Here is a 19,699-nt window from a genome sequence, read left to right as displayed (position 1 = left end):
ACCAAAAGAAAAGAGTGTGAGAACGTGAGTATGAAAACATCTTCTCTTCTCGTATTTAGCCAATTACAAACGATATATTGCACTAATCTATACTAGGGTGAGGGAAGAGAGTTCGAACCCGAAATGCAATAGGTTGAAGAGAGAAGCAGCAACTACCGGGACAACCCACCAGTTGCGCATATCATCAGTTGGAGTGCAAAAGGTTGCTTTAACTTTTATACAACTCAATTTTACTTGACACTCTCAAACGGGAAAAAAAAAAATTACCGTGAAATCTTCTTGCATATCCTGGTAACTGATCTTAAAGTTGAACTAAGCCTTCCATTGATTTGTACAAAAGAATACATTTGCTTGGTTTAACAGACAGAATTTAACATGTGACATGGCTGATCAAAGACCATACGAACTCAAAAAATGGTAGCTAGAGTTTACATGAATTTCAAAAGGAACCCAGCAGCTGGCACTCACAGAAGTCGATCACAACTTCATCAAGCAAACTTTGAAGAATGTCTCCGTCAATTTCAGAACCGATCTCAAAAGCTTCGGTATTAAAATCTGTCCACTTACCCAGGGAATGACTCATATCCCATTCTATCAACTCATCAGGAATCATTCCAGCCAAATCCGTCCACTTCTGAATCTCCTCCCGAACCTCTTGAATCATCAACTTCTGGTTCATGCCTACGGGGAGTTTTTTCCAAAATCTGAATCCGGAATTGCAGCACCAGCCATATTTTGAGTCCAAGTACTCTATGACAAAATCAAAAAGGAATTCACCAAGTTCTTTGATGTCCCCAAAACTACTGAACACGCAGAATTTTGTCATCATGGTGTCGGCAATAGTTTCCAGATCAAGAAGCAAGGGACTGATGAAAAGACCTTCCATTATGTTCCCCTTATTGTGCAGAGTCACATCTCCAAACAATAGTTCAGCATTCAATATAACTTCATTTGCATGGGTGAGCTTGCCTCCACTCAATCTTTCCCCACCAGCATCGATGCTATGCAATATCCTCAATACATTATTGAAAAGAGCACTTATTATCTCACCGCCAGTCTTATTTTTGTCCACTGAAGTGGCAGAGTCTACACTATCAGTATCATGACCCATTTGCAACTGATCATCAGAGTAATCCATTGAGTGAGGGTAGACGGACCTATTCCCTGTATCAGAAGCAATACAAAGATAAGAATCACATTCAGAGGATCTTACCGATACGAAAGAAAACAAAATCACAATTAGCTTTAGGGGGTTAGCCGAGTACTCTACCACCTCAGTTTAGAAAAGGAAATTATGTATCTGTTTTGCACAGCAGTTTCTACTATTACTCAAGTACTCTACCTGAGCTATCATCCAGACTACTAGAAGAAAATGAAGCTTCAAGAACAGACCCAGGGCTCAAATGATGACCATCATGAAAGATTCCAACCAATCTATCTGTCTTTCCACGAACCTGAGGAGGACCAATAGAAGCTAAATGAGTCAAGAAATGTGTACCGAATCACCTTTTAATCAAACAGAAGAAAAATCTGAAGTTGCGCACAATGCAGGCATATTAACAGAGATTGACAATAATTCCTACTTTCTCAAGAAGTTAACAGTGAGGATTAAATTAAAGGACAATATAAACAACTAATTTTGCATGACAAAGGCTATCGAGCGTTAACTACGATACTTCCACAGAAACTTAAGCAGTAAAAGTTGGAGGAGAAGCAAATACAAATTAAGAAGCATACAGCAAATGATTGATTAGAGATGTTAACTAGAGTACTACTGAGAATTTGCATCATCTAACATACTAATGTTAAATCCTAGCTAACCCCTTCTTCTTCCTGACCTCTCTTTCTTCCTTTTCTCCACTTTTTCTCCCTATTGGTTCGGCATCTCCTTCATATAATTTTTCCCTAATACATACACAAGAGATGGCAGCAAACATCCTACCAGCAACCAACTCATGAATGCAATTCCTTTGAAGTTTATAACTTTTTTCACTTGGTTAGAACTTATAGGTACCAAGAGAATAACTTTTGTGAATATAACCAAGGAGTTGCCCCTGGTTCATCAATGCAATATGAAATTCTTGTGGATAGTATTTACAAGCAAAGGGTGAGGAAAGTAAATCAATGGTTCAAGCAGCATGCTCTGTTGAAATAGTTTTCCAAATCTAGGACCTGATCTCAATTCAATAGCACATATTCCCAAGACCTGAATTCTTCTTCATTCCACTCATCATCTAAATTTCAAGTAAAATACATGGACAAGCTCCATACCATGTAGATGCCATAGTAACTACTGTTGCCAGACTGGAGTATGCATGCCCAAAGGACTGTGATTTGATAAGCAGAATCCACAGGCAAACTCCTCATAACTAAGAAAGAGTTGCCATTCTACTTCAAATTCCTGACACGTTCTTATAACCCAAACTAGCCTGGTTGAAGCACTAAAGCTCCAGAAAGTCTAATGAAATCCATCAGGAAACAATGATGTATCCATTGTAGTCATCCCAGTAAAGGAATTTTTCTGTTTGTGTCCATAAGAATAAGATACACAAAAAATCAACCAACTATATAAAACATGAATAAGTTCTTAAATTAAAAGAAAAACAAAAAAATTGGGACATTAGTTTTGGAACCCATGTACCATCCATTTATGATTACACGAACATCCAACCTCAATAGCAGGTGTGATAACTGTGTAGAAACTTCAATTTATACGAGAATATGAATATCTAAGCTTATCTGATGTAGGTCACCACTACTTATTAAGCAATACTTTCCATATCTATAATATAGCATCCAGGAAATCAAACTCAAAAGTGTTTCATGATGCATGGGACATGTATAAGGGATTAAACAGAGCTGCAATCTAAGATGACTAAAATATAAAACACTTTCCACCATGAAAAGCGCCCAACTATTATCCATAGGGAGATATTGCATGTAATGGCCAACTCTGATAAACAGTTATATAAGTCATACATCAGTTATATTAAGAATTGTAATCATACATCTAAAACGCAATTCTAAAAATGCATCATATTAGACAACTACTAGAATCGTAACATTATAAACAAGCCGCCAAACCAGTTACCAAATACAAAAGCCTTGAAATTTAGAAACATTGTTCTCTCAAAGTAGTCAAATATATTGTAACTGGTTCCCAAACTCAAATAGTTACACTTCCGGCATATTTTTTTTCTTAAACGGTATAGGTAATGCCAAGTCAATAAACACAGTTTAATAAACAAAGAGACTTACAGGTGATGCTATATCTGTATTGGCCATGTGTCCGTCATGAGAAAGAGAACGATCTGCAGACAATGCAGATATTAGCTCTTGGAGAATCATAGCAGTGGACCTCTTGGATGAAGCACCTGTTGCCATGTCATCATCTTCTTGACAAGCAAGCTCCCTCAGTTTTTGTTCCAGAAGGGCACCAATATCATCTCCACTCAATGGTAATGGTTCTTGGGGAGGTGACTTTATGTAATTGTCTGTGCTTGTACCTTGCATTCCTGTAGGGTTTCCAGTCTTCTTCCTGATAGGGGAATTAAATGTGAATGAAATAACATCAGTGTCCTTATTGCCATTTGCTTTGTTACCTTCTCTCCGACCGGCTAATTTATTCCTAGCAGAAGTGTGGTCCATCAAATGAGCACCATTTCCTAATCCTTTTCCAGTTGACTTATCAAACTGATAATTCTCCTGTCTTGTGGAAGTTGAACTAACAAAACCACTACTTTCAACTTGGCCACTATCATTGATCATCCTCCTTTTCCGTATTGTTGTCCTTAGCTGTGATGGGTAGTCATCTTTTCCAGGAAAAGTTTTCCTCTCTGTGTCTAACTTAGAATCGTTCACTTTGGTAGGCACCCTCGGTTGGGCACGACCACTCAGATTCCGGTTCAAAGCAACAAAGTCTTTGGTCCCTCTAACAGCATTTGCAGCAGATGAGGCTCTTCTGCCATCAAGACTATTTAGTTTGGATCTGGGTGGAATCCTTTCTCTTCCTAGTGACATTCGATGCTGCATCTGAGACCTATTCTTTGAGGTAATAGAAGATGCTTCTCCATTTTGAGGCTTGCATGGTTGACTTGACGACAACTGCCATGAAGCTAGACCTTCTGGTGGCAGAGACTTCCCTTCTGTTACAGGTTCACCAATGGATAGTATTTTCTTTTGACCACGAACTGATACAGGTTGGTTCCGAGTTCCCTGGAAAATTGCATCATTTTCTTGCCCAAAGGAAGATATGGATGACTTTGGCATTTGTTCTGCTACCAGCGAAGAGCTATTGACTAAGTTTGAAGCAAAGGATGGGAACGCAGGCTGTTGTTCCTCCACATTTGATGTTACGTCCACATCTACTATATTACCACAACTTTTGCAAGAAGTTTGGCCCATCATAGAGTTGACTGCACCACCATTATAACATGCTTGATTAGAAACCCCCAGTGATTGAACTGCTGTTCCATCTTCCACAACCTCATCCACTGGAGGATAATGAAAAGAACGCGAGTAAGTGAGAGCACCTTTTGCTCTATTCGTAGACTGAAGTCCAGGTTCCAAAATTCTAGTAGCAGCATCAATCAACCGAGAAGTTCGCGAAGAATTCTTCCCAGAGGAAATACTCGAACTCTTCAATGGAGAAGCAAGCTTTGGGTGATGCTTTCTCGAGCGCGACATAACACTCTTAATTTGAAGTGCCTCGGCTCCAAACCTAGTCACTGCCCTCTTCTCATGTGGTCCCATTTTCTGCAGCTTCTGAGGCCTCGATTCAGGCTTTGCATTTTCCGTCTCCAAATTCAATTCATCTCTATCATTACCACTACGGTTATTCACAAATGTCTCCTCTCCGCTGCTCTTAGCATTAGCAAAGGAAGCTTTCTTGGGCTTCTCGTGTGTGGCGGGCATGGATTCAAGTCCCATAAGCCTAGCAACCAAACTTGGAGCTCGCAATTCATGCTTGTGCTCAAAATCAAAGCTACGATTTACATTTTTCTTCGCATTTGGGAAACCCCCACGGTTTTCATCAGCAATCTATCATTCAAACACACATACCCAGCATGCCCAACAAAAGAAAGAGAATTAAAACAACCAAACCCATCAAAACAAAGAAATAATCTAAATTTAGAAGCAATAAGATGCATACCAAATGAAGCTTCGAAACCGGCATTTTCTCATCTCTAAACTTCTTGGAAACTTTGTTTGCTCGTGCTGATACATAAAATTAACACACAAAAATGTTGTCGAACTTTTTATATTTCGTTTTTTTTAATTAAATAGGAAATAAAGAGGAGAAATGTAGCTTTACGCGATGGAAAAAGACTAACATGGAGGAAGCAATTTCTTGGAGAAGAGCTTCTTCTTGGCGAACCTGCGGTTCCAGTCGAAGAGCTGGAAGAAAATGCCGACGCAACCACCCGGCCTATGCGTCTTCTTCTCTGCTATGGCCAAAGATGACGCCGTTGTCCCTGTAGAATCATTCATTTTTCTTCCCCGCCACCGATGAAAAACTTCAAAGCTCTTTTCTTTCAAAACCCAAAAACCTCACCTTCCACCCAAAAGGTTGAGACCTTTTGCAGCCAAAAACTCAAATAAATCTACCATACAAAAACCAAAATCCCATTTAAAAAAACCCCATTTCACCACTCACATTTCCTCCAAACCCAATTTTTGTTTCTGAAAATACCCAAAAACATACAAGAAAAACAAAGAAAACCCGCCGTCCGTACAATAATTACACTCCTTCAAGCGACTAAAGAACAAAACAGACGCACAGCAACAACTGTCCTGCAAGTGCAGAGCAACGAAAGCAACCTATCACCGTAAAACGACGAGGTCTAATGAAATATATCCCCTTTTCGCATGCAATGGACCGAGAAAAGTAGCAGCTGAGAGAGAGTCTGAAGCGATTCAGATTGACGTTAAGGATGACGACGATGGAATAACGACCATGAAAAGCGCCGATCGAGAAAAAAGGCAATGCGCAAACGACACGTCGTATGTCATCGCGAAGCCCTAGAGATCGAAACCAAGATGGAGAAGACTCCTCTCTGCCATTTTCGCAGTCTCGTCACTGCAAAAAGAGGCTTTGGCTTTTGTACAGTAGCGTGTACGTAGGATAAGAGAAGAGAAGACGACAACTGTACAGTATACAGTGTACACCCCAAGCGCACTGCAGAGTGCACCGGGGGCGGTGGTCAACATAACAGAGAGCGCGAAATGTAAAATATTGTTAAGTTTTTGGGGTTGTAATAAAATAATGGTATTGTTTGGGGGTTTGGTGGAATAGAATAGGGACAAAATTGGAAATAGAGTATTGGAGATTTCGTTGCGTCTACGTCTGTCTGCTATCTTGCACCCGTGTTTTCAACTTTTTAAAAAATCGATACTCTCTCTGCAAATGTTTACTCGCTGCCGGGAGAGATTCTCCCACTCTGTCCGCTCTAGATTCTCCGGCAGCTCAACTTTTTATCTTATCGTATTAATATTATAGAATATGAAAAATATTAAAGAGATTTTTTTAAAATGAAACTATTCATGCCTTCTTCACCGTTTTATGTTTTTGATATATTATTTTATAATGTTAGCATTGAAATTCTGCCAAAAATATGAAGATCAAAGAATCTATGAAGAATTCCGTTTTTAAAAGTGCCTTCTTAACAATATTAAAAAAATAAAATAACAGAAAATCTTTGAAAATTTTCACTTATTTCTCGTGTCAAAATACATAGTAGTTGATATTGGACTTATTGCGAGTAAACTATAACTTATTAAGTATCAAACAAGTTAAATACCCACAATAGCCCAACTGATAAGCCTATTACCATGCCTACCCTAACACATTTCTCGTGTATGTTCTCTCCCCCTCCCTTTGCCCTTTCTTCTCTCTTATTTTCTTCTTCTCTGCGTGTTTATCTATCTCTTATTCGTGCCGCTAATCTCTTCCCATTCCTCTTTCTCTCGCCCACCATTCAACAGAAGCATCATCGTGATCATCAGCAAAGAGATTAATAGTCAAAACTCCTCAACCCTTCTTAAGTTCTCAATTTTTACTCTCTACATCCCAATCTTATTTCTTGCGGTCACAAACTTTCTAGGTGTGAGGACTCAAATTTTCTTGAATATGTAGTTGAAATATGTGTTTGGTGTTGAAAGTAGAAGGTTCAAATTTTCTTAATTCTTGTTAGAACCATAAAATAGCATGAACCAAATCAAAATCAACATTAATCAAATCATACAATTTTAATAATAAATTTAAGTAAAATCGAATCAAATAAAATCATTGATATTTTTCAATTCTAATTCCGGTTTGAGGGCGGAATTGGATCACACCCACCCCTAGCTTCGACTTCCCTCTTGTGCAAGGAATTGAACTATTGAAGGACTATTGGCATTCTAAAAGGACAAGCGCTTCAACAAAGAAAAGAAAAGAAAAAAGAACACTTGCAAAAAACAACAATAAAAACAACCCATCCCTATATTTTCTTAAGGATCGACCGACCGTGACAACTTCATGCCTAAGAAGAAATACTTTAGCAATGAGTTGGGTGACTTTGCGATGACCTTCTAGACCCATGCCATTAATATAATATATGGATGTTGTGTGACCCAATAGATGAGCCTGAAGAGAGCCCACTAAAGAATGAGAAGATAAAGACCTTTAGAGTTTAGACCTACAAATCAGCCCAAGGAACTCAATAGACAGAGCACTACTGCAGCAACGAAGAAGACTACTAATATTGAACGACAGCTCTTGACCTTAGATTGTCTATTGATAAGTAGAGACGAGAGTATAAACTAAAGTATTTTCCAACCACTCAAGACAGTTGGCGAGCCTGATTACTTTCTGGCATGGAGTTTGAAGGACAGGTATGCCCATACGTAAATTTTTCTCAAACTTAGCGCTCGCTAAAATGCTATCCAACCAGTCGTGGATGAGAATTGCACTTAGTACGTGTAGATTTAGGAAAACTTCCTCTCCTCTTATCAAATGGACAGTGAAGAAGTAACTTATGGGTCGTGCTTACTTATTCGGGTCATTAAACGATGAGGCAATGATAGAATGAAGGGTTCAAGACTTTTGGAACTCACTCATGACCTATATAAAAGGGTTGAGTACCCCTTATAAGTAGTTGAATTCAAGAGAAAAAAATTACATAGCGTTGTTGTAAAGTGCTCTTGTAATCCACATCGAATGTATAGCATATTGCTACAGTTGCGTAGCCCAATTTTAGAGTGAACCGCTCAAGTTGCTTTGTCCATAATCTAGCTTTACATCTCAAACCCACCAAAAATTGAACACATTGATTTTTGTTGACCTCCCAATTTTTTTGCGTTGATAATGCTCACCACAAATCTTCTACATTTAAAGCCCTTCCATCACCATGATCAACAACTAAACCGCAACCAAAATATCTTACAAAGCCTTATCTCATAATCAAGCCTAACCGAACGTCATTTATCTCATGTCTAAACTTGTGGATCTTTAGCTACCACATCTCAAACTCTCATGCTAAGAATTTTTCACCACTCATCTTCAACCATTTCCAGAGCTATTGAAAGCACTCCAGGAAGCCAAATACGAGCAGCCGGAAGAATAACAGTGTATTCATAAGGCTCATTTCTCCTTCAAGATATTTTGGGCCTACTTCTCACTCACTCATCAGATTCGAAGAATACGAAGACTTTATTCCCTCGTTTTACAGCAATCCAACAATAAACGAGCTTAGTCATGCATTCGAACAAATAAGCCCCAAACAAAAATTTGCTTTAGTTTGAAAATAAAAAAGCTCTTCGCAATCTTTTCATCACTCTCTCTTCATCTGCAATAGGTGCTTTATTCAAATCAAGTTTTAACGAAACACTCAGGTACTGTTTACTTTTAACGAAAAACTACATTTTTACCTTTTTCTGATACTATTCACAACACCTTTATTTGTCATTTTTCATTAAAACAGAAGTTTTTTTAGATTTTTCATTAGTTTTCCTTTATTCAAATGCATAGCATGTGTAAGTGTTTTACTAAAAAACCAATAAGAAACCTTGCATGAGTTTATTAAAAGTTATACTCTTCTATTGCCAATTGATTTTGTGATCGAATCTTCCTTCATATATTGTAACAAATTAATCAACAAAGTTATCCGATTATATCAGACTTATCATGATTTATGTTCCCGATCACTTGGAATAATTATTGCACAAACTAATGAGAACCCAATTCATATAATGCATCTTGTACATGCACGAAAAAAGTTGAGGTTCCTCCATAAAACCAACTGACTATATGGCAAGTAGTCTAATTACTTATAGGCATATGCAAGGTCCATTCTTTCCCCGATGTGAAATTGATATAATCAACACGCCCCTTCACATGTGGCGAATTTTCAAGTCTTGCACGAGGATAACACAAATTGGATAACGTGAAGCACGTGGGATTGTTGTGCTTCACACTTGAAACAACTTGTTCTGATACTATAAAAAGTTGAATTTCTACTATAAAACTAACTCCCAATATAGAGAGTAGTCGAATTACTCATAAGTACATACTAGATCCATTTTTTCTCTTACGTGAAATTGATACTCTCAATAGTACACACAAATGTAAAATTCATTAAAATAAAAATGAACAAGCTAAAATAATGAAACACCAAACTCAAGTTCAAAGAAAATGTCAACGACTCCTCAAATACATAGATCAGACCTCTCTGAATTCTAACTTTTCACTAATACAGGTTCAGAGAAAAATTAAAAATACAAACCATACACATAAATCTATATGTGAGAACGAAGACCAAATAATGCAAGAAAAAAGTAAAAGAGCATGTGGAATAACCCAGAAAAACTATGGTTACCTTGTCTTTTAGCACTCCAAGCATGTGGCTTGAATTATGCAGATGCCCTTTGGTATGTCCCCTCTCGTCATGCACCTCTTTATCTCTTTGTCTTCAACCTTCAAAACCCCGGCGTACAGATGATGTCCAAACAAATTTACAAATCACATAAAAAGAATACCAAGAAACTAAATTAGACAATAAAAAAAAAGAAGTCAATCACTCAATCCCATAAGCATATCATCATTTCTTCTTGGTCTTATCCTTGCCATTGGAAAAGATTGATCCAAAACCCAACATATTAGCTGCAGGAACATTTAGGACAGGACTAACTGGAGCAGCATTGCCCCCATATGATCCATATTGACCCTTTTTCAATGGAGGCTTTTGGTAATTGCTCATTGAAGCAGCAGAATATTGTGAGGAGGAGGAGGAGGGCTTTTTGGATGCAGATTTATTGGAATTCTGCTTCTGATTCTGACCCTCTTTTGAAAACAGCGATCGCTTCGCACTTGATGATGATGAAGAACCGGTTGAATTGCTTCTTGACAAAAGCGGCAAAGGACATAAGGTTCTGCCATATCCACTTCCACAGCTGCTACTCCTCTTGAAACTCCAGAAAGACTTTGAGTTCTGCTTCTCATCACCTTCACTACTACTACTCGTCGTGTTCTTGCTCTCTTTCGCCGTAGTTATTTTTGTGTCACGTTGGTTAGTAGTCGGCGCTGTTGGCAATGGAGGCATGATTTGGTTCAACTGCTTTGGCTGATGGGAAGACTTTTTCTTGATCTCAGTCGGGATCATTTTCCCATCGGAGAAAAGTTCATCAGCGGAGGAGGACTCCTGCTCGAAGCTCTCACGGACGCAGAAGTCGAACTCCATGCTCGAGTTCATAATTCTTGAGGATGAAGAATTGGATCTGAGAGGGTGGGTTTGCTGTTCCATAGATGCAACATCAGATTGGCAGAGATCATAGGAGAATGAAATCCTTGGACTCATGACGCCCATACTGCTAGGGTTATCTGAACACAGCTCTACCATTTTCCCTTAAGATTAAAATTGAATTTAAAGAAAAGCCGAAGCCAGAAAATACTCAGACTACTGAAGAAGTTGGGATTAGAAAAAACCAAGAAAACATGTCGCGTTAAAACTTAAACATGGACAAGTCCAAGTCTAGATTTTATAGAACAGGGAATTCATATCCACACACAAAGATAAGTGGTGAACTTAAGATTGTTTTTTTGTTGTTGATGGAACCAATGAAGAAGATGGAGTTGATTTGGACAACAGTGAAGAGAGAACTGAATGACCAAGTCGTTGAGAGTTTTGCAGTGTGTTGAGAGTTTTAGAGGGAGATAAAAGCAAGCAACCAAGGCAGGCAGGCAGGCAGGTCTCGGTGGAAGTAGTTGAGGGAGTGAAATTATTCTGCTGCTGTCTTCAAACAGGTAGGCCATGTTTTTAGCGACGTGGGAAAAGGGGTTCTAGCAAATTGTATGCTTGCCTAATTTTTCTCTTTTTCATTTTCAATTGTTTCTTAACAAAAAAAAAAAAGAAGTCTTTCTTTGTTTCTTTTTCCAAATCTTAATTGATGAAATAATCATTTTTAAGATTGATATTAGAATGATATGTCGTCAAAACTAAATTTTGATCAGTTCAATAATTGAAATTTAATAGACAATCATTTTAGTCATTCTATTTTTTATAGTAATTTGGGCAAAATTTTGAAGGTCTATGTTTTAATCATCATGTTTCAGAAACCACTTTCAGCAGGGGGACAGTGAGCGTAAGTTATCAATTGAGGGATCACAAATGATTACTTTTTTTTTTTTTTTGGACAAACAATATATTTCTACACTAAAGGAAGGGTGAGAGAACGGGCTAAACCTCATAATGAGTCAGTCATAATAATGTGGTTCAAATCCATTTTTGGCAAGAATCAACCTATGACCTCTCACTTACAAGTAAAAAGGAATACTACTAAACTGTTATATTTAAGTATAGAATAGTAAAGAATAGAATGAAAGGATAAATGAAATATAACCATAAAAGTTGTTTAAATAGTGACACAACCTTATAACAACAAAAAGAATTAAAACAGGAGAGTATGAAAATACACAAAATATTTAAAATATGTTTTTGACCCAAAAACGATCTCAAACACTTGAAATCCATCTTAGGTCATAGTAAAGCAACGAGTTTCGTTCTCTTTACGGAAAGATATCCTCGACAGAAAGTGAACTGCAAAAACTCCGAAAACATTATTTATGCCGGAATTTGTCAATCTGAGCTACACTTCTAGTACTCCTACATCAAATACGTTAGTAAAATATAAGACGCAAAAAACATCGTTTACGCAAAGATGTGCACAATGCATACGCTGAAAAAAGTTCTTATTTATCTGTATAATTAAAAAATATATGAAAAACAAAAGGGCAAAAATACTTGACAAGAACATGTATATATGTGTATAATACTTGAACTTACTATCACTAACTAGAAGTCTAGAATGAGTATGTACATTCCAAAGCATTGTAATTTGTAAAGGTTTTCCGTGATATTAAGCTTATGTACGCATGCACGTAAAGTTCAAGAGGAGGTATAACCAAAAGCAATTTTTTATGGGTATGCAGGGCATCTAACTTCTACTTTCCCTTATGCTATCACGATAGGAAATCGACTTGTGACCCTAATCTAAATCAGCAAAGATGATAATTGGATTTGTCACATGCAATTATATTCCAATCATGCATGTGGCTTACGGCCTAAATTAATTCTTCATTACTTTCCCTTTTAACGTATTTTGAGAAAGCAACCAACACTACAATATATTTGAGCCTTCAAGTTCTTTCATAATGCTTTTTTTTTTTTTGGGTCAACTTCTGAAGACACATAACCAACCATTATCCGCTGTACAGAAACTAAAACTATGTTCGTGTACATTGTCTAAAAGCAGGTCGTTTGACAAGGTTTGAATTCGGTCTCAACTTGTTTTTGTCCGAATTATTGTGTTTACTATAGTCTTGATCTTGCGCTTGACAGATGTAACATTGGTTGCACATGCACATGGACGAATCTTATTAAGGGCCAGAGAGGGCACGTGCCCTCCCTGAAGTTTGTGGCATGGGAAAAAAAGGCAGTCTTGATAAGAATTTGGGCTCTGCTTAAACAGTAAATTTATGTCGCTTGATATGACATTAAATCGGACTACAACGAATAATAATCAACTCACCACCACAACCAACTCTATCACTTGCTTTCGTCAAAATCAGTAGGCAGATATAACACAAAAAATATTAGTTGCATAGTTGGTTATGGTAGCTCACGGCGAAGAAGAAGAAACATGAGACAAGTCCATATGTTTCAAGAGAAACCACTCCGTTTTTAAATTTAGAGTGAGTTTTTTTTCCTTAGAATGATAAAAAGCCCATTAACCCTCTCTTCTCTCATACGACTTACAAATTTTACCTCCCATCCCTATACATATATGATTTATTTCTTAGTTCACTATAACAATATTGACCTAAGATATGGTTAAACTAGAACAAAGGGTGAGAATGTACGCTAAGCACACAATATGTATGGATTTGATCATTTGACTCCACAAATAATGTTGCGTGCACTGTTTTTGGAATTCCACGAGAACTTATATTATTTACCACTACTTAATTATGCCCCCGATTCAAATCATAAGACTGCGTTATAATTACAAATAAAGTGCACTTTATAGACCCAACGATTCAAATCATAAGACTGCGTTATAATGTAAACTCAAACAAGTCGTTAGCGCTATATTCATTTATATATGAATTTGTTAGCTCTTGGGCACATAAATAATAAATGATTCTACGCCCAATACATTGCGTAATTTGCTTGTGTTTTGGTGCCTATATCATTGCATTCGTGTTCAACAAGGATGTCGTATCTTAAAATTTATATTTAAAAAACAATTGAATGATAGAATGAAATAAATGTCTTCCTCTTTAACTTACTACTTTTTGAATTTAAACTTCTTTTATATAAAGTAATAATATCGTTTGTAATCAAAGAGTGACCGAGCTTCATACACAAAAGATTACATTCCAAGAACCAAAATCGCAAATAGGCCGATATTCATTACAGCTGTACAGCACTATAAACCAATGAGCCTTTTTTTTTTTTTTTTTTTTTTTTGGTGGAACGCAGCTGTGCAAGGAACCCTTAACTTGTAGGGCAGCCCAAAGAGGACGGTGACAAGAACCCTTAGGTAGGGTATACAATGCAAATTATTGTTGCATTTTTGGGTTGCGATGTAATTTGCTGCTTCTTTTAGCGTTTGCTCACATGACAAGTGGCTAAAACTGGTAATTAAAGCAAAGATAAACAAATAATTAAAGCCAATTTCTCACTTGTTACCAAGAAAAGGCATTTTCCTCCGCTTCTTTTTTTCTTGATGTTTCTTGGTTGAATAACAAAACCACTGAAAAGTATGCAACTGGTGGTTGAGCAATTCACTTCACTGACCCTACCTTTGCTGCTGGACCATGAACCGACAAAGAAATGATAAGAATTCGGATTTGTGTTTCTTTTTTATGCACGGAAGTATATTGTTTGTATCAGAGTTTTGATCGTTAATTAGGAAAAAAAAAAAAAATTTGACATTCTCATTATTCAATGCATATCATACACCGGAACATGATGAAATTTTGTTTATTTGTTTACATGTTCTTATTTCGTACAAAGAGGGAAGATTGTGGAAACTTTTTTCCTATGTAATGGAAGATTATAACGTTGTAATCATCGAGGTTATATGCTTAACAGTGAGGATTGTTCCTGAACTAAACCCGATTTGTGTTTTGGTCTTGGGTATTAAAAATAGGTCTGGTGGTCAATCTAAGTTATAATTTTGGTGCTCTCCGTTTGTTCTACTAAATTTTTCGACAAAAATGATCACGTGACATGCATGTGATATACTTTTATGGGGTAGAGAGGAATTTTAACTGACATAACAACCCACCCCTACTCAGCACCTCCTGTACTGCACTCTTCATTTCTCTGTGAAAACTTCTGTGTTAACAGTCACGGAATTTGAATAGTTCTATCCATTCCCTCCATCTCATCCTGGAAGACACACATAACGGGTCACAAGTTCTTCGATTGCTTTTTGAATTCGAGAAATCTCTAAACAGAGGTGCACATGGAAAAGCTCAGACTAGCTAACAATACAATCACAAAAGCACATACACAAGAAAACACACAACGTGATCTTTCTTTTGTCTGAGTATATAATCTAAGACATTCAAAATCATAAGTTAACATCAATGCAATGCAGTGCATGGTTATCTAGCAATTCGTTCAATTCATATTTTGTGTTTGTCTCTGTGTATGATTGAATCATAGTCTTCTTTTCATTCTATTTCCTTGTTCTCCTCTGCAAATTTCTTTTCTTCTTGGTGGAACAGTTGTATGTGTTCCGAGAACCTGTAACAACAAAAGGGCAATCTAAAGAAGCCAAGATTCAGTCATCGAAGTGTTGATAAATACTAATTGTAGTTTGTTTGGTTAGTCAGTAACTTGTTAGTTTTGTTAAGGGCATAAATGTAATATGTCAGAATGCCCACAGCTATATATAACAAACTCTGTGTAATTATTCAGTGTGTTGAATAACAAGAAATCATTCCCTTTCTATATGGTATCACGCCCTTTTCACCTCACGGTTTTCTCTCTCTCGATCCTCTTCGCTTCCAATTTCTGACTTTTCTTCTCAATCCCTGCTGCGATTCTTCTCTACTCATCTTCGATCTTGTTGATTGGTGTATTTCTCTCTGCAATCAGAAATGGCGTCACCGTCAGAATCGTCTTCTCCCATTGAGTCGGTGCAAGCTGCAAACCCTAATTTCTCCAGTTCTGCGCCGCCTTCGAATTCGTATGCCTCTCTTACCATACAAAACATTGGAAGTATGGTGCCAATCAAACTCAAACGCTCCAATTATCTTCCATGGCGTGCATTATTTGCCCCAATTCTGCGTAGGTATAAGCTTCTGAGTATTATCGATGGTACTGAGGTTTGTCCCTCCCCTCTTCTTCCTGATCGTTCTATTAATCCAGTCTTTGAAATTTGGTATGCGAAAGATCAGAATCTTCTCATTTGGTTGAATTCTACTTTGTCTGAAGAAGTGATTCCTTTCACTGTTGGTGTCTCATCGTCTCGGGATCTCTGGCTTAAACTTGAGCAGCGTTTTGGAGGTGTCTCTGATGCTCACATTCATCAGTTACGATCGCGTCTTCAGTCTATTCAGAAAGGTTCACAGTCAATTTCTGATTATCTTCAATAGATCAAGGAAATTTCTGATACCTTGATGGCAACTGGTGCTCCCGTCACCAATCATGATCTAATTACAGCTACACTGGCTGGCTTACCTGATGAGTTTGAATCTTTTACTGATTCACTTCTTCTTCGTCTGTCCACCACTACCCTGGATGAATTGCATGGCTTATTACTCACCAAAGAACTCTCCATATCTCGAAGGAAGAAAGCTATTTCATCTAGCCTCACAGAGCCTTTCCATGCATTTGTTGCTCAATCGCAGCCTTCTCTCTTGCCTCCCCACCACCACATCAAGCGTTTGCTGTTCAACCTCAACCTTTTCATGGAAATTATCTTGGAAATCATCGTGGCAATTATAGAGGCCCTGCTCGTGGCCATCGTGGCAACTTTAAAGGCAATAATTTTCGTGCCAATACTTTTCGTGGTGGCCACTCTCAAGGCTCTAGTGCTCTCAATTGTCAAATATGTGGATCACACAGTCATGAAGCTATTGACTGTTTTGATCGCATGAATCCGGATATTTTTGGCAAAGTTCCTCCAGCCAAACTTGCTGCTATGTGTGCACATTTTTCCTCAAAGTCTGCTCCTTCTTGGCTTATTGATTCGGGTGCAACTTCACACATTACCAATGACATTTCTAACCTTTCATCTCCTGCTCTTTATCGTGGTGAAGACAAGGTCTATATTGGTGATGGTAAAGGTTTGAAAATTAACAACATTGGCTCCTCTTTTTTGCACACTCCATCTGCTATTTTTAAGCTGCAAAATGTTCTTCATGTACCACAAATGCAGCACAATTTACTTTCTGCATATCAATTTCTCAAAGATAATTACTGTTCTTTGACACTTAATTCTGATGGATCCTTTGTAAAGGATCGTTCTACGGGGAAGACGCTTTTGCGGGGACCGGTTAAGGATGGTTTTTATCCCCTGCAATGTTCATCTCCCTTACCTCCATGCTCTGCTGCTCCAACTACTACCTTAATCAGTCTCCAAGCACCGGTTTCAGTATGGCACAGTCGTCTTAGCCATCCTTCTTCATCCGTATTCAAGCGTGTTCTGTCAACGAATAAAATTTCTATTACTGGAAGACCTTCAATGGACTTTTTTTGTTCCAACTGTGCTCTTGCCAAAAGTCATAAGCAATCTTTCAGTTCTACTAGTTCTCATTCTTCTTCAAGTTTAGAACTTTTACATTGTGATCTTTGGGGCCCTGCTCCTGTTATGTCAGCAAGTGGTTATCGGTACTATCTGTTACTTGTGGATGACTATAGTAAATACAGTTGGTTCTTTCCATTAAAGTCCAAGTCTAAAGTGTATTCTGTAATAGTTGAGTTCAAGAGTTATGTAGAAAATCTTCTTGGTAATAAAATCAAAGTTCTTCGTTCTGATTCAGGGGGTGAATTTACTAGTACTGCACTACAGAATTTTCTCCACACTCATGGTATTATTCATCAATTTAGTTGTCCACACACACCTAAACAGAATGGTTGTGCTGAACGGAAACATCGTCATCTTGTAGAGACAGCTCGTACCTTTTTGGTTGCTTCTAATGTACCTCATGTTTTCTGGGTATAAGCCTTTTCCACTGCTATATACTTGATTAATCGACTTCCAATTTCTGGCATATTGCAATCTCCATGGGCGTTATTATTTCATATTTTACCTGATTACAGTCGCCTCAAAGTATTTGGTTGCAGTTGTTTTCCATGGCTTAAGCCTTACACAACCTCCAAACTGGACAGTAAAAGTAAATACTGTGTGTTCTTGGGGTACAGTCTTCAACATAAGGGATACCAATGCTTAGATCCTTTAACGCAACGGGTCTATATATCTCGCCATGTTGTTTTTGATGAATCAACATTTCCATTTCAGCATTCTCAACCATTGTCCAAGTGTGATTCTCGGATAAATGCAGCCTTTCCAATTGTTCCCTCCATGGATTTGTAGTTTACTATTCCTAATAGTACATCCCCTCATCTTTCTGCACCTGTCTCATCAGTTAATCATGGTGTGTCCTCTGCTGACTTGCACACTCATAATGCTCCTACTCCGCATGTTCTCAATCCTTCTTCACATGTTGCTCCTGTTCATCCACGTACTGCCACTACTGACACACATGCTGCTACTACTGATCATTCACCTATTGCACCTATTGACTCACATGCCACTACTGTTGACTCACATGCCCCTACTGTTGACTCACATGCTGCTCCGGTTCCTCATGTTTCTGCTACTGTGCACAATAGTCATCCTATGACTACACGGTCAAAAGCAGGAATTTTCAAACTCAAAGCATTCTCGGCAACCAACCATCCTCTTCCCTCTTCCATTGAGTTCGTCCCCAATACTTATTTGCAGGCTTCTAAGCATGCTCATTGGAGAATTGCCATGCAAGAAGAGTTTAATGTTTTGCAATCTACAGGCACTTGGGTTCTTGTCCCTTTTTCTCCTCTTCAGAATGTTGTTGGTTGTAGATGGGTTTTCCGGATTAAGAAACATCCTGATGGTTCTATTGATCGATACAAGGCTCGGCTTGTTGCCAAAGGTTTTCACCAACAAGAGGGCATTGACTATAAGGAAACTTTCAGCCCTGTAGCCAAGCCTGTTTCCATTCATATACTATTGTCTCTTGCTGCTCAATTTAATTGGTTTTTAAACCAGTTAGATATTAGTAATGCTTTCTTACATGGGGATTTACAAGAAGATGTTTTTATGCAACATCCTTCTGTGTTCAGTGATCCCTCATTTCCCAATCATGTTTGCAAGCTTCAAAAATCCCTCTATGGTCTTAAACAAGCTCCCAGGGCTTGGTTTGACAAATTATTTCAAGTGTTGCGCTCCTTTGGTTTTGAGCAGTCCTCTTCAGATGCTTCTCTGTTTATTTTACAAGCTCCAACCTTGGTTATCATTCTTGTATATGTTGACGATATCTTAGTCACTGGCCCCAATGCTAATCTTTGTCAACATTTTATCAACAAACTGAGCATTGTCTTTCCAGTTAAAGATCTGGGCTCCTTACACTATTTTTTGGGTCTTGAAGTGCACAGATCTTCTGAGGGTATATTTTTACATCAAGGAAAATATTTACTTGATCTCCTTCAAAAGACCAACATGGATGGCGCCAAACCCTGTTCCACTCCCTTAGGGACGACCAAACTTGATCATACAGGTTTACTTTTGTCTAATCCCACAGAGTATCGATCCTTAGTGGGTGCCTTGCAATATCTCACCTGGACACGACCAGACATATCCTTTGCAGTGAATCAAGTATGTCAATTCATGCATGCTCCACGAGATTCTCATCTTCAAGCTGCTAAAAGAATTCTCAGGTTTTTGAAAGGTACTATTACCCATGGATTATGGTTTAAACCAGGAAATCTTCATCTTACAGCATATTCAGATGCTGATTGGGCAGGGTGTACCTTTGACAGAAGGTCCACCAGTGGCTACTGCGTCTTTTTTTGTTCTAATTTGATCAGTTGGAGTGCCAAGAAACAGTCAACAGTTGCACGCTCATCTACTGAAGCTGAGTACTTGTCTTTAGATCACACATCGG

General features: G+C 38.0%; 2 protein-coding genes across 2 annotated transcripts; both read right to left on the bottom strand.

Moving 5' to 3' along the window:
* Window positions 1–301: 301 nt before the first annotated feature.
* On the bottom strand, window positions 302–6,366 carry LOC137708056 (uncharacterized). Its single transcript, XM_068447036.2, has 5 exons — window positions 5,334–6,366; window positions 5,153–5,217; window positions 3,259–5,040; window positions 1,343–1,454; window positions 302–1,164 (listed from the first exon to the last, which is right to left on the bottom strand). Exons 1-5 carry the CDS (start codon window positions 5,488–5,490, stop codon window positions 440–442), a joined length of 2,841 nt encoding a protein of 946 aa, XP_068303137.2. The 5' UTR covers window positions 5,491–6,366; the 3' UTR covers window positions 302–439.
* A 3,229-nt stretch (window positions 6,367–9,595) lies between these two features.
* Window positions 9,596–11,296, bottom strand: LOC137708620 (uncharacterized). Its single transcript, XM_068447739.2, has one exon. The coding sequence runs from the start codon at window positions 10,875–10,877 to the stop codon at window positions 10,080–10,082; it is 798 nt and encodes a 265-aa protein (XP_068303840.2). The 5' UTR covers window positions 10,878–11,296; the 3' UTR covers window positions 9,596–10,079.
* Window positions 11,297–19,699: the final 8,403 nt, after the last annotated feature.

This window comes from Pyrus communis, chromosome 17 (assembly GCF_041283825.1).
Source record: "Pyrus communis isolate YQ-2024b chromosome 17, ASM4128382v1, whole genome shotgun sequence".
NCBI classification, from domain to species: Eukaryota; Viridiplantae; Streptophyta; class Magnoliopsida; order Rosales; family Rosaceae; genus Pyrus; species Pyrus communis.
The sequence above is the reverse complement of the archived record's forward strand: the minus strand, read 5'-3'. Positions and strand labels throughout refer to the sequence as shown.